Raw genomic sequence first — 21,526 nt, 5'->3', positions numbered from 1 at the left:
CGGACAACGGGCAGGCACGCAGCAGACGCTGGAAGGAGCGGATAGAAAGAAAGAGAGAGAAAGAGAAAAAGTCTTTCCTCTTTCTCCGTTCGCTTCCTCTCTCGCGAGCGTGAGCGCGAGCACGCAGGATCATTTTTTATTTTTGTCCTTTTCGAAATTCGTCGGACGCTTCGCCATTGTCAGGGCCCGCGGAGACTTTCGAGAGACAGGCCTCCTCTCCGGGGCCTCCAGGCGTCGTTCCGTCGCACGGGACCAGATTCATTAACTGATAGCACATGATTCCCCCGGCTCGATTACGTTTTTTAACGATATCCGTCCGCAGCGCCGAGTCGGAAGAATGATCATCGAATGCCACCCGTCGGGCGAGAAAATCCACTTCGTTCTCGAAATCGGCTTGGCCCGACCGATCGACGGGACTATTTCTTTCTCTCTACGTATAGATCGCCATCCAATTTAGCGAAGCTTTAAAAAGTAATCGACGTTATAGCGGATATTATCTACTTGAGAGGATACACATGTGTCTGGCTAAGAAGAAAGAGAAAGGATTCTAGAGCCCGAAACTCTTCAGTTGTTTCTAAATCTCTATCGTACATGCTACAAATCTCTTTAAAAAAAACTCTTTGACGAAAAGTTTCCGTTTCGAAAAGCGAACCTTCTTGTCATACTTCGTCGGGAAAAGAAACGACCACTGCGAATCCTTCGTTAAGAGACGTCAGATTCAAAAAGCCAGCTAACTCGACTACTATTCAACGAATCTGTCGTATCTACTGGCCGGGTTTAATTCGAGACGTTGGTAGCGAGGAAAGGAACGGCGAATCGATGGTATTAAGGAGAGGGGATCGGCGGGGGGGAGTCTGGATCAGCCTGGTTACGAGCTTTTATGTCTCCGTACCTCACTCGGGCACGTATGAGTTAGGTACGATGGTCCCCGAGGACGAATCGTTGCGAGATCGAAATCGGAGCTTCCTCCTTGAAAGCGGACAAAGAGCCCCCTTCTTGGTTGACGAGAGGCGTTAAGGATCTCAGGTGGTCGGCCAGTCGTTGAATCGAGAATTGTGATGTTTCTCGATGAAATTTATGCAAGTAGAAAACGAAAAAATTGTAAGAAAAAGAAAATGGTACTAGAACTAAGAAAACAGGTTACGTTAGTTGTCATCTTAAACTTTATTTTTATTCTCAGACTTTCTAAATGATTTACACCGCAGATATAATGTTTCTTACAATTTTCTATTTTATTAGATATTCACGATTATACGTGAAACACATATCTCGCACTCGGCCGAGAATATTTCCTGTCGCGAAAAGTAGAAGAAGAAGGTGTAGAGAAAGACCAACGAATCTTGCGAGACGTTGATCGTCGCTGAATTCCCTCGGTGCGACGAGATCGTGAAACGTTTTATGAAAGCTTTTATGAAAGGCTTTACGAGCCATGGACTGAACTGGGGCCCCGAGTTCGCTTCTGCTACACACGTGCTGTCACGGCGACGAGTCCCCCTGAAACCCCGCGGGGCCCTATTCTCATCCTCCACCTCTCTTTATCTTTCCCTCTTCGCGTGGCTTCGCAACGAGCCGCGCGCGTTTTCTCTATCGATCCTCGAAAGTGCCTCGTTTTTCATCATCATCATATCCGTCGTCAATACCTCGTCTCTCGCTCAATTGCGTCTTTCTCTCTTTTCTCCTTTTCCTTTTTTTCCCGCACTCTCGTTCTTCTCGGATATATTTCATGACTGGTATTTTCCTCGGCTAAAATTTTTTCGCGACATTAAAGGATAAAAGTTAGATTAACGTTTCGCGAGAGCACTGGAATGCAGATGTCATTTGCATAAGAAAACGAGCGAAGCGACGGCCGCTTGAATTTTCGTCTTCTCCATTTATGGTCAATTTTCTTAAAGGCTCGCATTTTTCCACTACCATTCGTACAACTATTGTCGTAGTCCGCGTCGCGTTGATGTCCGCTTCCGGGTCAATTGGATCTCCTCAGCTTTTTTGTTCTCCAATTAAGTTCTGAGTCAGAGAGCAGTGGCAAGAGGGGGACGGTGAAATTCTATTGACGTTGGACTCGGTACAGTCCTTGCAGTAGCCTGCGTTCGCGACGATTCTATGTACTTCTCGAACCTCTTTTTTTATAACCATCGACACCATCGCGATTGGAATCGTTAACGAGCTTGTCTGCGTCATGAGTCGATTATTTGCGAAGATTCAGAATTTTTCTCCGCGATTATAAATTGACGTATCGATGAACTTTAACACGGAGGCATCGACGAGTAGGAAAGCATAGAACGGTAATCAAGTTAAACCGCCGATTATAAGCAGTTATTATTCACAAGGCTGGACGTTTTTGCGAATTCATCTCGGATCGTAAAATTGAGAATGTAAATTTGCAATTTTATTCTTTTACGTAACTGACACCGATATCGAACAGAAAAAGATCAGATTTGGATATTGTACATCTATGAGATCCTTTCCCATTCTCGTTCATTCTCCGCGAGCGTTCTCCTTACTCTTTTTCCTCTACTCCTTGCGGCATCTTGTTTATTTTGCCCGTCAGCTCGCTGACACTTGGACATTCGTTTAAATTTAGAATTCAATAGGTTCCTTTTACCGGCCGTACTTTCGTGCCTTAACGGATTCCCCGACTCGCCGAAGATTATTTGTTTAATTCCAGCTCTACGTCGATCTCTCGCCGTTTCCCGGTCCCGCGTTTGTCGTCCTCGTCCAACGACTGTCAACCCGGAACTCGCTTCTTCTTCTTCTTGTGCCATTACTGTTTAACGCGTAACTATCTCGAGTGCGTTCCTCTTTCTTTCTTATAGACACTCTGAATAAACCGACGACAAACACCGTACGACATTACGCTTTTCAACGGTATCTTAATTATCATTCTCTTATCGTCGGTCTGTAATAAAGGAATTATCTAGATTTCCAATCATAAATAACATAGAATTGTTAAGTGATTCTATTTCAAGATATACGACCGAACAAAAAAGTGAACAAAAATATACAGTACATAGTCAGGCTGTTAAATTTTACATTTTACTTTAGTTTTATATTAAAAGAGACATAATATACATCTCAACATCGCACAAAATATTTCATAACAATATTTCATAATAGAATGGTACGATGCTTTGTTTAGCTTTGTGTGTTGTAATTATGATATTGTATTTAGTAAATTATTTATCACAATTGCAATATTGCTAAATAAATATTGCTTGATAAATTTTCGCGGTTAACAGCATTAGGATAGTGTGTCCTCTTTCTCAAAATGTTACTTTCCTCGATTGCACGACCTGGCGCAAGGAATATCACGGTGTAAGTGCATCGATCGCTTTATTACTTTATTTCTCCGTGCATCTACTCACGTCGTGCCGGCGAGGTGCGAGTTTTACGGCCGTCTTTCTTTGTGCCATCCTCGCCGACGCAACGCCGGCGACAAGTAGTTCTCGTCGAATCAATGGATTGGGATCCCACAGGCACTTCGTCGTCTCACCGTATCCTCGATAATTTTATCTTTATGAGTACCGGTTTCGCGCGCGCGTATCCCCGAGATTAGCCACCGTTATATCCGAACATGAGAGAAACTCCGTATTTGTGAAAATCGCTTTCCTTTTATGAGTCTGCGATATTTAAATATCCTTTACTTAATTCAGATATTTTTATGAAAAATAAATATTAATTGCGCTAATATTAATTGCATCTATCATATATGATATGATGAATATGATTAATTATCGCTCTAAGAAATTTATATATTTTCCAAATTAATTGCAAAGAACATTTTATTTGGCATTCTAATTTTTAAAATAATAAATTTAATTTAATTTATTACATATTTACAAGAATTACATTAAAATATGCAAATATGCAAATGATGAGGCGTCAGCAATAAATGATACTGTAACTTATTAACGTTATGCGCAATTTGTTTTTTCTCTAGATCTCTCTGAAATTATTGATTCATATATCGAAATTATTATTTCGTGAATGACGAAGAGAAGATTCCTATTTCCCCCCTTGTCCGCGGCACTTCTTTGTTCTTTTCACTCGCGGTGTCAATAATCGAATGAAAAAGACGACTTTCCATTAGCATTTCCATGGAGACTCCGTGGGCTTGATTAATTTTTCAAACGCTCCCACCTCCAGTTTCGTCGATGTGTGCGCTGAGATAGGGAAAGCCAAAGAAAGAAAGAGAAAAAGAGAGAGAAAGATAAAAAGACAGAGGTGCATCGTGGCCGAGAAGGCCCATTAGGCTTCACGGGCGCTGAGGCCCCGTGGGCCCCTTGTCAGTCTCCGAAAACCAGAAAGTCAGCTTGTCAAATTAATCACGGATGACCAATCCATCAGGAGGCATTCCTAGCCGAGGAGGATCTCCTTCGTCGTTGCTGTTGTCGTCGTCGTCGTCGTCGTCGTGGTTGTCGTCTTCTTTCTTTTTATGACCAACTACGTGGTGTTGGCCACATTATTTCTCCAACTGGTTTCACGAACTCTCAAATTAATTTTATTTGCGACAATTAAAAATGCTTATTAATTATTTCTGACCGTACATATTAAACACGAATTCAAATTGATCTTAATTATCCACGCAACGAATCGTAAACGCTATATAAAAGAAGTGGAGGTAAAGTGCATTTGTTTGTGAGAAAACCGTAACGAGAATGCTCGAGGACACGAGGGTGTCGATAACCCTTCACACCCTTCGCGTCGGATACTGCTTTGATTTCGGAGTATCTTGAGAGGAGTTTCGCTCGTGAAAAGACTGTGACGGACAAACGAGAAAATAAGAGCAGATTATCTCGTGGGAGTGCGGATACCCGAAAACACATGGCCGGTACAGTCCAAGAAAGAAACGCAATCAGCGTTGCCCTGCATTTAAGATTTATTTCGATATGCATTCTCGAAAATACATAATTCTCTTTTCTTCTTTTTTCTCTTTATTTGTTTTCGTCAATCGATTCGCTCATCATCGATAGATATTTGTTTGGTAGTTGTGCAAAAGTTCGTTGTGCCTTTGCCAAGTATTTATTGCAGTGAATTGCCAAATTAATGGCCCACAAGTCGACTTTAGAATCGATCTGCGACGAACGTTTATATTTAAATCAATGTCTCCCCGTTCAACATAGTCATCGCGTTATTTCCTTAATAGCTTCGAATCGTCGAATGTTTCTATTATACTTCAATCTAATTACTCTCCTTACTTGGCTAAATCTCTTTAAATCTAAGGTAGACTCTTTTGATATATAGATCATAATTATTTTATTCTTTTCTATAATACGTAATCAATAATAAAGCATGATAAAATATGAGAAAATGTTCTTCACGATGGACATCAGATAAATACGTAAATGTAGCGAACGAAATATTGCCGACTCTTATGAAGGGCTTAAAGAGAAATCACGTTGCTCCGGGGCGACATTGCCAAATAAAGGGTTAAGGGCCATGCCGAATCTCAGGAGTCTTTTATCCGAGCCTGATGCGCCGGATGATGCAGGCGAGAGAAAAGACCCGCGAAAACCAGTTTGTTCAACCTAATACGGTGCCCGTGGCATTGGCGGTCTTAATGAACTTCTATTTCTCATCTCTCTTTCTTCCTCTTTCTATCATTCTTTTGTTTTCGTTTTGTCCTTTCTTTCCATTCTTGGTTTTGTTAGTCCCAAAGACTATAGATTTTCCGCGAGGTTGTGCATCTTCTCCCCCCCCCCCCCCCTGTTAAATACATTAGAAGAGAGCAAGTTGCGAAAGGTCGGAAGCGAGAAACCATTAAAGACACCCCGGTTAAATATGACTGACGTAGTACCAATTATATGCGACGTGTCCTACTTTACGTCGACAAGGAGGAACGTTGCGATCCTTACTCAACAAGAGTATTCCTCGTGTAAATACGGTGTAATACAGTGAAGAACGTCAGCGGAGCATTCTTAAACCTGCGTGCTTTATGAAAACCTCTCTCGCAGGGAATGTTCTAATGCGCGTAACATGAGAAAAAAAGCTTGTTGCAGAAGGCGTTAAAAATAGTTGTCTAATCTTAATATTTAAATTCTGTGAAGGAATCATGTCGGTCAGAAAACGAGGTCTCGCGATCAAGAAGGTGAAGAAGATGGGATTCATGAAGAACAAGAGAGTGAAAGAATGAAAAGGAGAGAATGGCCCCGCGTATAACCGATTCTCGAACTCATAAATTTTAAATTATGTCAAGCAAAAAGAAAGGACGCGCGATGAGACCCGACCTCGGGTAAAATAAGAGGAACGCGTGGGGTACTCCTCTCTCTCCCCGCTATGGCCCTCGGTTGCTCCAGAAAAAGACAGAGAGGGACCAACTCACCGAACTGTGAATGCGAATAAAAATTAGAAATTATTTTCACGTAACATAAGTGGAATTATCCCTTATGCTCATTTATCTTAGCTTCTCAACGTTTTTGAAATTAGCGTCGAGGGATATTGAAGTGAATATACAAACGTAAAAATAAAATGCGTTATTTCATAAAGATGCACGCAATCAAGCAACGGAGCAGCGATGCATCACGATACCATCAGGCTATAGCGATTAATTCTGGCTGATTTGCATATGTGTTGGACAATCAGAGAAGATATTTCCTTCTCATCTCATCCGTCCAAACGAGAGAGAAAATCGTAAACTCAGAGCATGAGCAAAAACGGCGAGACTAAAGGCCACTGTCAGGGAATTATTAGGGTTTCTACATCGTAAGGCCCCGCTGGCAGCACAGACGGTCGGTCAGTGGTGGGGAGAAGGGCTCATTGCCTCGACACGTTTTCCATACGCGAAATCGCTTTATGGGGGTCGCTACGAAATTTCAGAGGGCCCCATTACCGCGCGTCGGGAGGGGCCCCGTCGAGTCGAATTTCCGGCATTAATTCGACATTATGCGATATTCAAATCTGTGCCGTGGAATTTTTTCAGTCTAACGAGATTCTGCCCCGTTTCCCCTCTGCTTCCCCTCTCGAGCTCGTCCAACCTCTTGTTCCCTTGTCGATGTGCGAGTCTCGAGCTCGCTCCATTATAGAAAATTGCGGAATATGCTGGAGTGTCATTTTCTTTTTATTGTTATGATAATTCTCCGCTGACCGTTTGATTATCATGTGCGCGACAAAGCGCATCTTTGCGCATCGATTGGTACAGTTATATTTCATATATATGTATATTATTATAACTAATTTTTTTAAATTCTATATATCTTTAAAATGTAGGTTGCATTTGATATTATTTAAACTTTAGAGGTTCACATATAGCGAACCTCTCAATGTATAAACGCGTCAATTTAACGCTTTAATTATTAGATTTCGGTTGTGAATCTTTGCTAAGTACTTCATGTCTGTTTCTCATGTATGGAGAATTACTCGAGAATTATCTCATTGGACTCTTCGTCGAATCAGGCGCGAATGAACAGCGATCGAACGACGACGGAGGCTGACCGTGCGCGTGAGGACCGCCGAGTAGCGCGCGCGGCGTTCCTTTGTTCGCGGCCAGTTTCATTTTTCGAGTATGGAGGATAATTAATCTTGGGTGGGCATAAAAGGGTTTTCGGGTTCGGCCACGAGAAAAAATGAGCGCAGCTCTGGCGTTCGGCCGCGGCCAGTTGTTCCCTGGCCCTTTTTTCTTCCTCCCCTTCCTGCGTCTCTCTTCCCTCAGGCCCCTCACCCCTCACTCACTCCCCCCGGTGGACTCCTGCCCCCGCGCTTATTCCTCTTTCCTTTCTATCTCAACATTTCTCTCCTTCTTCCTTTCTCCTGATCTCTTTTTCCATCATCACTCTTTTCTTTCTCGTTTATCCACTTAGTTGCCTCCCACACGTAGCACCGCGGGACTCTAAACCATCTCCCGATACCCGATGTGCAACCACCCTCGCCTCCCGTTCCCTCCTGCCACCTTTTTCTTCCTTTTTTTCCGGAATTTGAGTCAATAAAAAATCGCTTGGAACAAAGAAACGAACGGCCGCCAATTTCTCACCGGATAATGCCTGAGCCCATTGGCCCTGGGGAGAAGGCTAATCACGACTGGGCATCTCGACTTCTGTTAGGTGTTAAAAATGGACACCGCGGGGCCCTGCGTTCTTTATCTCGCGGCCGAGCCATGCAGATCCCCCGATCTGCTCGCCTCGAGACGTTAAATATTAAAATTTGGAAACGTTACACCCGGTTGTGCCCACCTGAGATTCTTGCTTTCAAGCAGAAATAGAGAGGCAGTTGTGATAATATATCAGGAGAATGGCGTGCATCAATTTTTATTTATGTTACGAGACGGTTCATCATAAATCTGAAAATATCTATCCGTTTTACACTAAAAATTATCGCCTCGACTATTCCCCGAAAAGTTGATTCATCAGTTTTGTTAGATCTCGTTTTGCTTTTTTACATATCCAGTCGATTTCTTCATTTTCGACGAATGTGCGAGATCACATTTCCAGTTGAGAGTTCTCTAATGACATGAGTTCACCGCGGTATATATCGTCCGCGATTACGATGAGCCGATAGGGAATTGGCGTTTTATCACGGAGATACACGCGAACTCGGCTTTCTCTCAGAATTCCTCCCGATTAGGTACATTGACCACTTGATGAATCGTCCGTTGCTCGATTTGAAATCCCCGACGGGCGTTCCTTGCGAACGGCAACTTACTTCCGTTGACGATTCCGGCTTGGACGACGAGCCTAACCACGTATGTAGTTAGGCACGCGTAACGCGAGGCTCTGAACGCGCCCGTGTTTCGTTACACAACGACGAAGCGCTCGAAATTCGATTCTGGCGAGAAACAAGAAAGCCGAAGCCATTGGCTTGCCGGTAATCTCACTTTCGTGTTTGGAATACCGAATTTACGTAACGCGGTACATCATGCGCGCGGAAGGATCGTATCGAAAATCACGCGATTGAATAATATTTCATCGATTATTATTTTATTATTTATTTCATTATATTTCTCTCTCTCTCTCTCTCTCTCCTCTTTCTCTCTCTATACAATTCGAATTTTGCGGTTTTCTTACATACACTTTGAGATGCTGTCGTTCTTTGATCTGTTCTTAATGTTCTCACGCGGAAATTCGAGAACAGCCATGGCGGAAGAGCAGCTTTCGCAGGAAACCAGCGACAACGATTACTCAGAAAGGAGTATCCTCGTGTTTCGGTTTTCCTCTTTGGAAATGCAGCTACCTTTTGCTGTATCCCTTCCGATTCTCCCCCGAAGAGCGAACTACCCGTTCGCGCGGGCTTGAGAGAGGTGAAATAAGAAGAAGAGAGTGCAACCCCCGAAGGCGCGCCTAACCCCTGCGGGTCATGGAGAGAACGGTATTTTACCGACTATTAACTCGCCTTTACCCCTGTTTCTTACCCTCGCGGTCTGGCTAAGGGATGCGGAAGGGAAGGGAAGGGAAGGGAACGGAGAGTCCGCAGGCGCCGACGAGATAGAAACGAAATTGGAAAAGGTGCACGCGGAATCCCTTCGCGCGTGTATTTCTTTCCCTACTCGAGGTTCCTCGCGTAATCTCTCGTTTTTTCTTCTCGCGCTATTTTTACCCTCCCTCTTCTGCGATATTTCTTTTTCCGTTTTTTTCGGGCTTTCCGAGATGGACGCGTGCAGGTAGCGGGCCGGGTACCTGCGCGACTCCTCGAAGAGGGACAAGAAGAGAAAAGAAAAAAAAACGCTAGATCTCTCCGGGGGTCACGCTCGATTTAATCCCTGAGAAAAATCGCGCGATCCCCCTCGCCTGGCGGAGTCGTCGCAGTCGATTTCGGGGGTTAACCGATTTCCCTGCGAAATTTGAAATCTGAGAGCGTTTTTTTCCTACCGTTTCCCGATTTGACCTGAGCGCGATACACCCGTTTAAAGGCTTAAGTATCTCGTAAAAATGGGCTCGAGAATACGAGACGAGGTTTTGCCCCCCCCCCTTCCCTCTTTCCTTTTTTCTTTCGCGCGACTTCCGAGGTTATAGGGTCGGATGTCAGTCACCGTCTCTAATTTGAACACCGAGCGTATATATCCGAATAATCTCTCATCCAATTTGTTAGTCAATTTCTAAACGAAGATTTTGACAAGTATACATTTAACTGTATTACATTATGGTAATTCAAACTTCTGAAATCAGAAGAGTGGAACTTGTTTTGTAAAAGTGACATTCAGGTCGGTATTCATAGTCGGTTCTTATATTTAAGACCGTCTTAAGTACAATCTTAAGACGTCATGAACCAATCACAGAGCCGTATTAGCATCTTAAGACATTACTTAAAACGGTCTTGAAATAAGAACCGACTATGAATACCGGCCTCAATTCCACAATTCAAATAATTTGGATTTGTCGCTTTTAAATGAATTTGTTTTATAAAAGAAATTTTTTTACATAATTGATTCTCTCTCTTTTTCTCTATCTCTCTATTTCTTTTGCTTTTGTTTCACGAACTTTAATATCTGGATTTTCTCACGAGTAATAGATTTATTTTCATTCCCGTACCGCAACACGTTATGTTTCGCACGGTGTTTTATAAACGAGGAATCTTAGAAAGATGACTCGCTGTAACATGTTTTTTTACTGCGATTGTGTATCGATGGAGCATGACTCGCCGTTATGTGAGACGATTTGGAGCAAAGACGAAAGGGAGAACGTCTCCGGAGGAAGAGAAACATAGGATCCCCGCGGTGCGGTATCTTCTCCAGACTGGGCCTTAAAAATCGAGTCAATTTAAGGACTTGGCCGCGAGCGAGATACAGAGAACCGCGTATATGCATGCGATTCTTCAGAAATCTCCCTCACAAGGATGAGAATTCATTTAATATACTGGAACGAGCGTCGTATCTTTTTGCGCTATTTACGACGACCCTCCTGCGTTATACATTTTTATTAATTATAATCCCTTATTAATCATATGTGGCACAAAATTCTACATTTAATCACGATACTCAAAAGGTATGGAATCGAAATCGTGCCTCGACGAATCTGAAAACTGAAAATGTTGCCAATATATATTGCGCGACAAATATTTTCCCACAATATACAATCGATTTTTCGTTTCTTCGGGGGAGTCCGTATTACGATGGATAGTCATTTTTCATCGATTGACGAAAATCGCGTCGATGGTAAGCGAACCATCCATCGTGATATAGGACACTCCATTCGTTTAATGGAAAAAAAAGGTGGAGAGCGCGTAAAAGAGTAAAAGAAAGATTCAACCACGAAAAACGAGGAAGAATAAAGTTGAAAAAAAGAGATCCAAGGGGTTTCATAATTTTAGTAGACGTCATCGATCTAACCTTCGGGAAAGGCGTTCCAGGGGGGTCCCCGAGTTTCTTTTTCAATAAAGGGATCTTTAAGCCCTTTCCCGAATCTAAGTCTACTCCTATCGTGCTCCTCTCTCGTTTTCCTCATTCCTCATCTATTCTCAAAGCTTACTTGCGCGAATAAAACGCGTCTATCTACCTGGTGTCCGCGGATTATATCCGCAGGGTAGAAATCCACTGAAACTTTACCTGTATCATCGACGAGTCGTTTGCGCGATTAGAACTTAATTTTTTATAACGGTTCATATATTTTTTAAAAACTAAAAGTTTTTAAATATTTTTTAGAGAATCTTATATTTTTTGATAATATTTTACTTCTGCGGAAAGCAACTTATTAGTCTACAATTATCGCGCGCGGCTCAAGAAATTTTAATAAATTAAACTTGTTAAAAAATATGATATATACTTCATATGTATGACAAGATCTATTTTATTAAAAGCTATCAAAAAGATTGATTAATAAACAAAAGCTATTCGATAGGATATCGAGTAGTATTACAAACTTATATATATATATATGCGTTTTCCTATATATAGAATACTTCAGAGCAGATGTACCTGCCAGCAGTCGATTACGCGGCTTTTAGAATTGAGACGTCTCAATTTCACGACTTCGAACCCAAGAAAAAACTTCCCCCGTGGTCTCTCTCTTTTACTGCTCTGGACCAACCGCATATCCCCGTGGATTCACCGCCTCTTCCCAACTTGTTATATCTTTAGACCAATCCGGAAGCATATTACCCCTCTGTAAAGTCTTTCTGAAATTACGAAAGAACGAAAGAAAGTAATTGCGAGGAATCAGTCTCGCCAGAATGCTGGCGAAGATCAGAACTCTAGAATATTTGGAAATTTTTAAATAGGTATGTAATAGGATTTAAATTATTTGAGGCAGTGGCGAAGTAATATTCTTTTATTTCATTCAACTCGTTCTGTTTTTATTAATTGAAAAAATACGCACTGAACAACAACCTCTCTAGATATATTAAAATAGAATAATTGAAATAGAATAATTAAAAATGGTAATTCAATTTAGTAATCGTGAATTGGTCCGAATGGATCATTTCCGGCCGATAGCTTACATTTTATAACGCTTCTTATCGAGACTTGAGCATTTCTAGAGCGCAAAGTTTTCGCGTTCATTTAATTTAAAAGACTTATACGAGTCTCCTTTTATCAAGCATGGATATGCACAAATTTTACTTGTTATTGCAGCGAGTTGTTATTTAATAAATAACACATGTCCGTAAGTTTTAATTGTTTTTACTCGATTCGCTTTGCGGTTTGCTTAGAAGTCGGCTTGTTTAGAAAACGCATTTATTAAAATTGGCTGCGATAAGAAGTCAAAGTTAACTATTTTATGGATCGCTCGAGATATTCCGCGGCTCTCGTTAAGCCTCACGGAGAATCGTAAACACGTCAATAACGTTGATACGTCAATATTCAGATAGCTCTTTTCCCCACTTCTCAGTTAGCTCCAATAATACATATTACGCACCTTGGATTTCTCGAGAAAAAAGTCATTTATCATTATTGATATCGAAAAACGGCTCCGTCATTGATTACGAAACCATTGAATCTATATACCAACTTTACGTTTCGCAAATTATTTTATTGTATATGTAGGTATATAATTTATTGTATTTTGAATATTTAAAAAAATTGTTTGTTATGTTTAATATGTTTTGATAGACAACGTTAAAATTTCTTTCCTTTTTCTCACAGTAAAAATGAAGGTAAAAGAGGAGAAGGACGCCTTGTCGATGGCGCCAGGAAGTCCACCCACGCCTCCGCATACCCCGCAAAGTCCGCAACGTGCAATTCCGTCTCTTGGTAATCTGTCGCAATCCTGTCAAACATCAAACGCAAACTCCCCGAATCTGCAGCAACAGCAGCAGCAACAGCAACAGCATCAATCGCAACAGCATCAATCGCAGGAACAACAGCAGCAACATCCCATACATACCATGTCTAATTCACCGTTAAGTCAAATACTGGTGCAAAATCCGGCATTGGCGCAACTACTGCAACAAAATCCAGCGATTTTGTCGCAGAATCCGCAGCTGGCGCAGTTGCTGCAGCAGAATCTGCAGGCTCAGATGGGTAGTGTACTCTTTCAAAATGTGAGGCGGGAAGAGTCCGAGGATTCCAGTCCGAGGGTAAGTCTTTCCTTTGAAACCTAATAATTATTTTAATCTGATTCCGTCCCAAAGTTCATTACACTTTAGCCGAGGTTATGGACTTGAACCTCAACTTCTTGCGAAAGTGTCATTTAAGATCTGAAACAGCAATTTTTACAATCGTTCACAAGTTCTAAAGATCATTATTATACGAGGAATTCGACAAAGGCACAAATGTGGACAATTATTGAACGTATTGAAGATTTCAAGTAGCATTGAATCGTCGCGAGATATTTCGTCAAAAGCCAGACAATCGCGGGCTACCCAAAAACAATACTCGCGGTGACTCAACCGACTCGAGTCAGATCATAAAGTTACTAACGGGAGCTGTGTGAGTTTAAGTGTGCTAGAATAATTCAGCGCTTCCTAGAATTGTAAGCGCGAACAATCGGTTATGATACGTCGTAATAAAAGTCGATAGAGACTTCGCCGCCTGGTGATGATTTCGCTTGTTGAATACCTTCGAGTTTTCTGTTATTCATCCAACTATTTATTTCTACAACTCGCTAGCTCGAAAAATTCCGTATTCTTGGTAAATATAAAAATTGCAAAATATTTTACAATAAAATCATAACGTACTTTTTCTATAAGCACATTTGACAACGAATTCGAAGACATTTTATCAAATTCCTTTTCTCGTAAGACGTAAGACACAGAAAAATATATTTGTTATTGAAATTAAGGCAAACAGGTTTTGACGATGTAAAATTCAATATTATTGCATTATCATTAAGTTATGATCAACGATGCGATTTCGCGGTACAAATGCTAGAATACCAAAGAGGAGACACGAAACCGCGCGTGCAGACGATCCAGCTATGGGATCGCTGCTGTGGAATCCCATACAGGGAGAATTGAAATTATTCCCCCGATTTTTGTCGTGTCGTTTACATTATTTTCGCCTTTGAATATTAATGGGCATATGCTCTCCGGCGTTATGGCACAAGAAGTAACAACGGCGTATAATACTCGAGTCTTAACGTTATTCTATTGTTTGCAAATCAGCTCTATTGTTTTCTCATATACCTCTGTACTCTCTCGCATACCCTCTCTTTGCCTCTCTCCTTACTTCTATCCTTCCTCGTCTTCCTCCTCCTTCTCCTCCTCCACCTTTTCCTTCATCGGCGTGTCCCCCTCTTTCTCTTCCCCTTTTATCATCGTCTTTCTTTCTCTTATCGTTACCCTCTCCTATACTCTCCTCTTCTCTCTATCTCTCCTCTTCGATTCTCTTCTTCCTTCTCGTCACCACTCTTCTCGCCCCACCCCTGTCCCATTCCGATCTTTTTCTCTTTCTTCGCCCTCTTCGCGTTTCCCCCTCCGTGCCTTGGTGCACACGTCCGCATTATATACATCGTGATGCACATTATTTTCCATTTGTTTCCTCGCGTCCGCGTTTTCTCCTTGCGAATTTTTTCGTCCGCGATAAGTACATTAATTTAGAATGTATATCGCGACTATAAACGTATCTTGTTCTTCATTCCACTCTTCTCTCCTCAGAATTACGATGGGGCATGCGAAAAGATTTTCCCAACCATCCTCTCTACGTTCCCTCGACGTTATTATGCGCGATACGCTGCAATCCGTAATATTAGGCACGGAAGGTCGCCGATAATTATGAACGAGGAATATAAATGTTCGATTAGAGATTGCAGAATTGATGGAACGCAATGGTCACGTACGTGAGGCGAGTTCTATTAGATTCGATGGAATTAATCGATTGTTCCGGTGCGCGTTCGATCGGGCGTACGAGAGGTTGCATCTTGTTAGGAGTGAAATTCACAGATCGGTACGAAGAATCTCGTCGAACGATAATGCAATGACGCGTCACAGCGTAATAGAATACGTTTATGCAGTAATTATATACGAAAAGTCATTCGAAACTTTCAATAAATTTACGCGTTGAGATAAAATTTCTTCAAGTTTCAATAACAAGTTATTTTATTCGCTCTATTTAATTCAAAGAGTAAATGAAATCGTGAATAATTTTCAAGACAAACGGAAAGCTCAACGCCGATGAAAGAAGAGGGAACGACAGCGGTAGATGGATGACGATGTAGTAACCGGTTCGTAAATTCAACGACATCGTTGGATCAGATCTTAGCTAAGGCTTCAGAAATCGTACAGTATTCGAATAATTTGAACCGCGATGGGGCTTCCGACAAGTGTCTTCGTCCGATCTCTCTCCCTCCGAGATAGTGTCTTTTCTTAGGACTCCTGATTTTAATTTTAGTATTTGCTCGATTACTCGATAAATGTAACATCGTTTCGTAAATGAAAGAATCGAATATGCAGCGCGTCGATATAAAAGTTAGTTACTCAAAATTGAAATACCGTGGCAGATATGCCCGGAGGTAATTTCATTACTTGGTAGCAGTAGGGTTAACGAAGGGATATTAAACGGCCATTACGAGCGAGCCTAGGGCAATAACGCGATTAGTTCGCGGAATAGCCGGTCTTTTGTACAATAGATTTTACGGAAACATCTCGCGTCTACCGCGTGGGCGGCAGGGTCTCCCTTTCGCTTCGTCCCCTTCGTTCGCGTACGGCCCTGGGCACGCCGGTGCATTGTACATCGTAATGTATTTCTTTTAGGTACCGCCGACAATAGCGAGCCTGGCGGCGATGAAGGTGGAGGCAGCTGACCCGAAGGTTTCCGGTGAGTTACTATTTCCTCCTGCTGACGGAATTATCGGGATCGTAATTAGATTCGAATCGAGACTGCCGCGTTCGATGACCCTGCTTGCGCAAACAAAAGGAAGGTGAAAAAAAAAAAACAACGAAGCGGAAAAAGACTCGACAGTGGTGGATGCGAAAACGTCGTCGACGTTCGCCGCCGCGATCTGGTTAGACCAGGTGATTTGTAATCGACAGCTTTAATCGTTGAACGAATCTATGATTAGAACAGAGACAATGTTGCCGATCGAACGCACGACGACGCCTGACCTTTAACGGCGTCGGGATAGAAATAATTGGTATGCGTTCGCGTTCACGTTCGCGTACGCCAGAAGTCTGGCCGCATGTATTCCGGCTGCGGAAGCAATCGGATGTGTGCGACGAATTGAACATTCGTTTGCAAAATTCAAGTCAAACTTGAAAGTTTTATCAGCAGCGATTTCGCTTCTTCTCGTATATCCTCGATGCAAAAATTATCTTTGCTATGAAATGTTTCCACTCAAGAGAAAATCCATTTCCGTTTCTCCTTCAAAGCGGATTTCCCAACGAGAATTAATAATCGCGACCGCTACGCGTGGAGAACAAGCCTGGAGAAATCGCGCATCCAGCGTGCACCAAGCACAGTGGGCCCGCATCTTTGAGTAATTATCGCGCATTCCTGCATGCCACGTGACAAATCTGAAGCTATACGTAAGCCGGCTCTCGAGTGCCGTCGGCTCTCCCTGCAGCCTTTATTTGTCTCGATCCTCGCGAACCCGTGAATCGTGGCGCAACCTGACGAATCGCGGCCGTCCGTCGCTTTCAGTGTTTTGTACCCAGGGGCTGTTCCCCCTTTATTGGAATATCCGCCCACAGCATTATGGGAATTATCAAGGAAATGGGATGAGTGCCAACGCGGCTCCCACGAGGGGCTCGAGGGGGGGGGGGGGTTGCTTCGACCGCCAGTGATAAAAGAAACCCAGGATTTATCAATCTCTCTATATTTTTTTCCATACTTCTTTGAAAATTTACTTTGTGTACTCTGAATACTTCGAAATACGTAAACGCGCAATGTATACCTAAATACTTAAAGAAAAAAATCAAAGCTTCGTAGCAGGTTTCGATTTCATTAATTACTGTAAAGACTGTTTCTGTGATCAATATCCCGTGATACAGGGTATTTTTAAATTAATAATTATTATGATGAAATCGGAAATCCATGATTGCGTGGAAATATTGCTCGCTGCATGCGGTAATAGATGGAGCTCTGTATTACATAAAGATGCCGATGTTCCTCCGAGGCACCATTAAGATCAATCGTTGCTCTCCCCGCCGTCATTTCACTATCGGCACGCGAACCATCATTTTTCTCGAAAAACGTTTGCAAATTATTCGTAATTTGCGGTTTGTCGCGCAATTCTCGCTCGTCGAAACCGCGAAAAGATACTGCGACGGAAATCACAGCATTCACGACGAAGAAGGGTACACGCAGAAAGAACATCAAGTAGAGAAAGAGAGAGTGGGCGGCCTCCGTTGGATTTTCTCGTCCAGTGACATATTCCCACAATTTCGGATCGGCCAATCCAACGGCGGCCGGACGATATTAAACGCGTGGTGGGATCTGCTGCGAAATGGAATAAAATAAAATGTGTACGTTGTTCGCGCGCGACTAAGCAGGCAAACGCGGAGGCAAGGGGGTATCGGCGAAAGAAAGAGAACGCGGGCATGCGAGAAAAAGATAGAGACGTGAACGCATGCGTACGTGGAAAGGGAAAGAGAAAGAAAATGCTGAGAGAAAGAGATGTGGACAGAGAGAGAGAGAGAGAGAGAGAGAAGGAGAGAGAGAGAGAAGGAGAGAGAGAGAGAGAGAGACGCTAGCAATCAAAGCTGATTAAGCCCACAACTGGGGAATCTGTGGGGCCAGTGTCTCACGCCAATCTTGCCCAATCAGCCGGTTGGCCGGGGAGATTTAAAAAATAGAATGCCTACTGTCAATTGTCCCATAATTTAAATAAATCGAATAAATGGACAAAGTGGCCAATTAGAGTAGTTGCTGGTTGCTGCTTTAACGCATTATTCTCTCTTTCTCGCAGTGTCTTCGACTCTCCTCTCTCGTCTCTCCCTCCCCCTTCTCCTCCCGTAAGTCCCGTGCACCCCTTCCTCCTCCTCTTTCTCCTTCTTCTCCTCACTGAAGATGCTATCCTCCTATTTTCCCCCCTCGTGCGCTCCCGATACCGTCGTCGTCCTTTTAATTCTCCGCGTTTGACATCGACGTGCCGCTGCCACCTTGTCTTCGTCGAGGTGCCTTCATTACGTCGTGAAGAAGATGACCATCAACGACGTGCAATGTAAACGTATGATGTGCTTGTGCGAGATTGGTAATTCGAACATTAGACTGTTAAGCTTCGGTAGATTCCCCACAAGCACGAGCTTTCCGGAATTGCTATCAGTCTGTCATTTGCCAAGATTGGTATCTCGAATAGTAGGCTATTACGACTATCTATACAGATCAATAATCTCGCTTTTATTTTCATTTTGAAATTGATATCTCGCACATTAGATTACTATATTTTTCTATTGTGAGCATAAATTTTCTAGTACCGGTATCATTTAACTCATTTAAAAATTAATTTTAAATTACTAAAGCTTCTCTCCGCTCTAAACTTACTGGACAGATAAATTTTCCGGAATCAAACCGCATACATATGTATATACCGTGTAACTTCGATATTAATATTCCAAAACATCAGATTATACTGCATCTATGCAGACTCGTTAAACTAAGGAATAAACCTTCTAAGATTGAACCGCTTTATCGCTGAACATAAATTCAATAAGTGAGATATATCTTTGGAGGAAAAAGAAAGAAAATAATTCACACTCCATCATCTTGATCTATCTAGATGAAAGGCATTTTTCTCGATCGCCAAATTCTACCAGTGGACTTTACTAATTATAACAATTTACGACTTTAACAATTATCGCCGTTGTACGTGCCACCAGGCTGCACCTGTTCGACATACGTTTACGAAGAAGTTTAATGGTCTCATTGATATCTGTAACCATCAATTTCGTACAAATACAATTTAATTAAGCCTCGCTATCGCGCTACGACTGTGAGTAATATCGACATCGTCGATTCCTAACGACCGCATCTGTCAATTCGTAAAGAGAATCACTTAATTAGTCGAGACGCATAATCTTTGAAATATGACAGCGTTAACAGTTTAGAAAAAAATTATTATTTATGTAAATATTTTTTTATTGATTTTTAATTATTTGTCTCTTATATGTTGTGTGCACATATGTCGTATTGAGTAATTAAGTCGCAATTAAATAGTCATCTTAGAAGACAGTAATTGTTAGAATTACGTTTTTCTTTGATAGAATCGAGGGAGGAATTGTTACATAAACGACTCCCTTAACATGTCTAATTACACGAAACAGACTCGTTAACGCGAAATCACGAGTCTGGAAGATGGATATTGTAGGTGTACATAGATGCGCGTGTGCCTGCCTACATGGGTTGCAAGTCTGGGCAGGCGGCCGAGCAAGCAAGCAAATAACAAATAAAGCATAAACAGGAGCTACGATAAATAACTGGTGCACCGCTTTCTGCATATAGTCCCGGCTAGGAGCCCTCCTGGGCCTCGCTGCTTTTTCTCCCGTTGACCCCTTCTCTCCGAGAGAACGATCCGCCGCCCCCACTAGATTACCTGCCGGATCCACGTACGTACGTGCAACGATTCAGGCACCGAAGAGTTAAAGTCTCAGCGACCTTTAGTTTCTGTTCATAACACGCGGAGAAGACTTTTTTATTTTAACTGCCTTCGTATATACTTTTTGGTAAGCAATTTGAATGATTATGAAAGGTATGTTGGGCCATTATCGTAGGAATCGTATATAATAGTCACAGAATTGCCGAATCATTTCCGATAGCCCCATATATAGTTACAGTTATATATAATCTTTAAAAATTATTCAATTAAGGAGTAACGTAGAGTATCTTGAGAAATATTTTTTGTGAAAAATAATGTCTCGGAAATTGTATTTAACAAGTGGAATGAAACAACACTTATAATATTTTATATCTATATTTGAATGAAAAATAATTAAATATTTAATATTTGAGAAAAACCCCGAATAGAGTATAATCTGTCATTTCATGGAGTTTTGCTTGAACAATCGTTTCTGTAAAAGAAAAAAAGGAATAGTTTTTCATTTGCATATAATTCTATTGATGGTAATTTTCGTTTGTGTTAAAACTCGCGAAACGGATTTCATTATTCGAAATTGAATGACGCGATTGTGATGACAGACGATCGCTGTTTTGTTTCCACGTCCGTTTCTCGGGCGAGCAACCGTTAGCCTTGAAGAAATACCATTAAAAAGCGATACGTGCAGTGAAAGAGAGTGACGGAGACGGAGAAGAAAACGAATTTCATGGTTCATTCGAAACTTTTTAAACGAATTTACACGCGCCGTCCGCCACGCTTCGAAGGGGTTGAAACTTTACGAATTAACCGCTAAGTAAATATTTGACAGGTAAATTACAGCCTGCGTCGTTCTGCTTTTTTTTTCTTTTTTTGAAACGCTTTGCTTTATCGAATTATTGAGAAACATTGACTGTGGGCTCTTTCTTTGTTTGTAATGACGGCGACAGATTTTATTGTTCGCGACGAGATTTTTTGATACGGCGATAAAAATACGCGGTAACAATTTCTACCATCGCATACTCGCGGTAACGATTGCGTGGTTCACCTAGAGCCGCGCAGACAATGGCCAATTTCATCAACGTAGACGCAAACAATGCTCGCGCCATAATTCGTGGTCCACTCATGTTCTCAGGCATTCTCGCGAAACGGCCCGTCATCACCGTCTTCCCGTCGTCATCCCCTGCCTCGTAAAAACCCGCAGCGCCTTAAAGACGGAGGAGATATACGAAATTTTATTATTTATATATGAAATTTATTATATCGCCAGACCGGCCCCAAGGGGCTCAACGGCAGTGACGGGGCCCTTCATCCCTCCCTCCCTCGTTTCTGCGACGTCTTCTCGCGTCGTCCCGTCGTCGGTCTAATTTATCGTTCCTCAACTTTTTATTAATCTCTTACCTCCCGCAGAATCGCGATCATCGCATTAAAAGGATGTCGCGGCGGTCACCGAAATGCATCGGTACACAGACGGAATGTCGTCCCTCATTTTTCGCTCTACCACAATGTCGCCGAACCCTCCCTCGTCTCTTCAATCCGAAGCTCTCAGAGTCGGCGATTTCATCTCTTTCTTCGTTTTTTTCCCTCTGTTCCGTGTCGTTTACGTGGCTTCGATGCTATCGGGCTGCAGAAAGACATTTTTCCGCAAACGTACTCTTTGTTGTACTCTTCGCTTGCATAAAAAGGAGGTGGATGTCACGGAATAT

The 21,526-nt window shown here is 42.2% G+C and overlaps 1 protein-coding gene across 2 annotated transcripts in view; it reads left to right on the top strand.

Annotated features, from left to right (window-relative positions):
* Positions 1-21,526, top strand: part of LOC139783516 (zinc finger protein castor homolog 1) — a 75,953-nt gene that overhangs the window by 33,300 nt on the left and 21,127 nt on the right. For both annotated transcript variants that reach the window (XM_071722699.1, XM_071722696.1), the window contains exons 5-6: positions 13,001-13,434; positions 16,048-16,111. In XM_071722699.1, coding sequence (XP_071578800.1) covers positions 13,001-13,434; positions 16,048-16,111 — 498 coding nt within the window. The remainder of the gene's footprint in view (positions 1-13,000; positions 13,435-16,047; positions 16,112-21,526) is intronic.

This window comes from Temnothorax nylanderi, unplaced genomic scaffold (assembly GCF_030848795.1).
Source record: "Temnothorax nylanderi isolate EJ_2023f unplaced genomic scaffold, tnyl_v1.0 TNYL_tig0008_pilon, whole genome shotgun sequence".
Lineage (NCBI taxonomy): Eukaryota > Metazoa > Arthropoda > Insecta > Hymenoptera > Formicidae > Temnothorax > Temnothorax nylanderi.
Note: the sequence above shows the minus strand (reverse complement) of the source record. Positions and strands in the feature narration are given on the sequence as shown.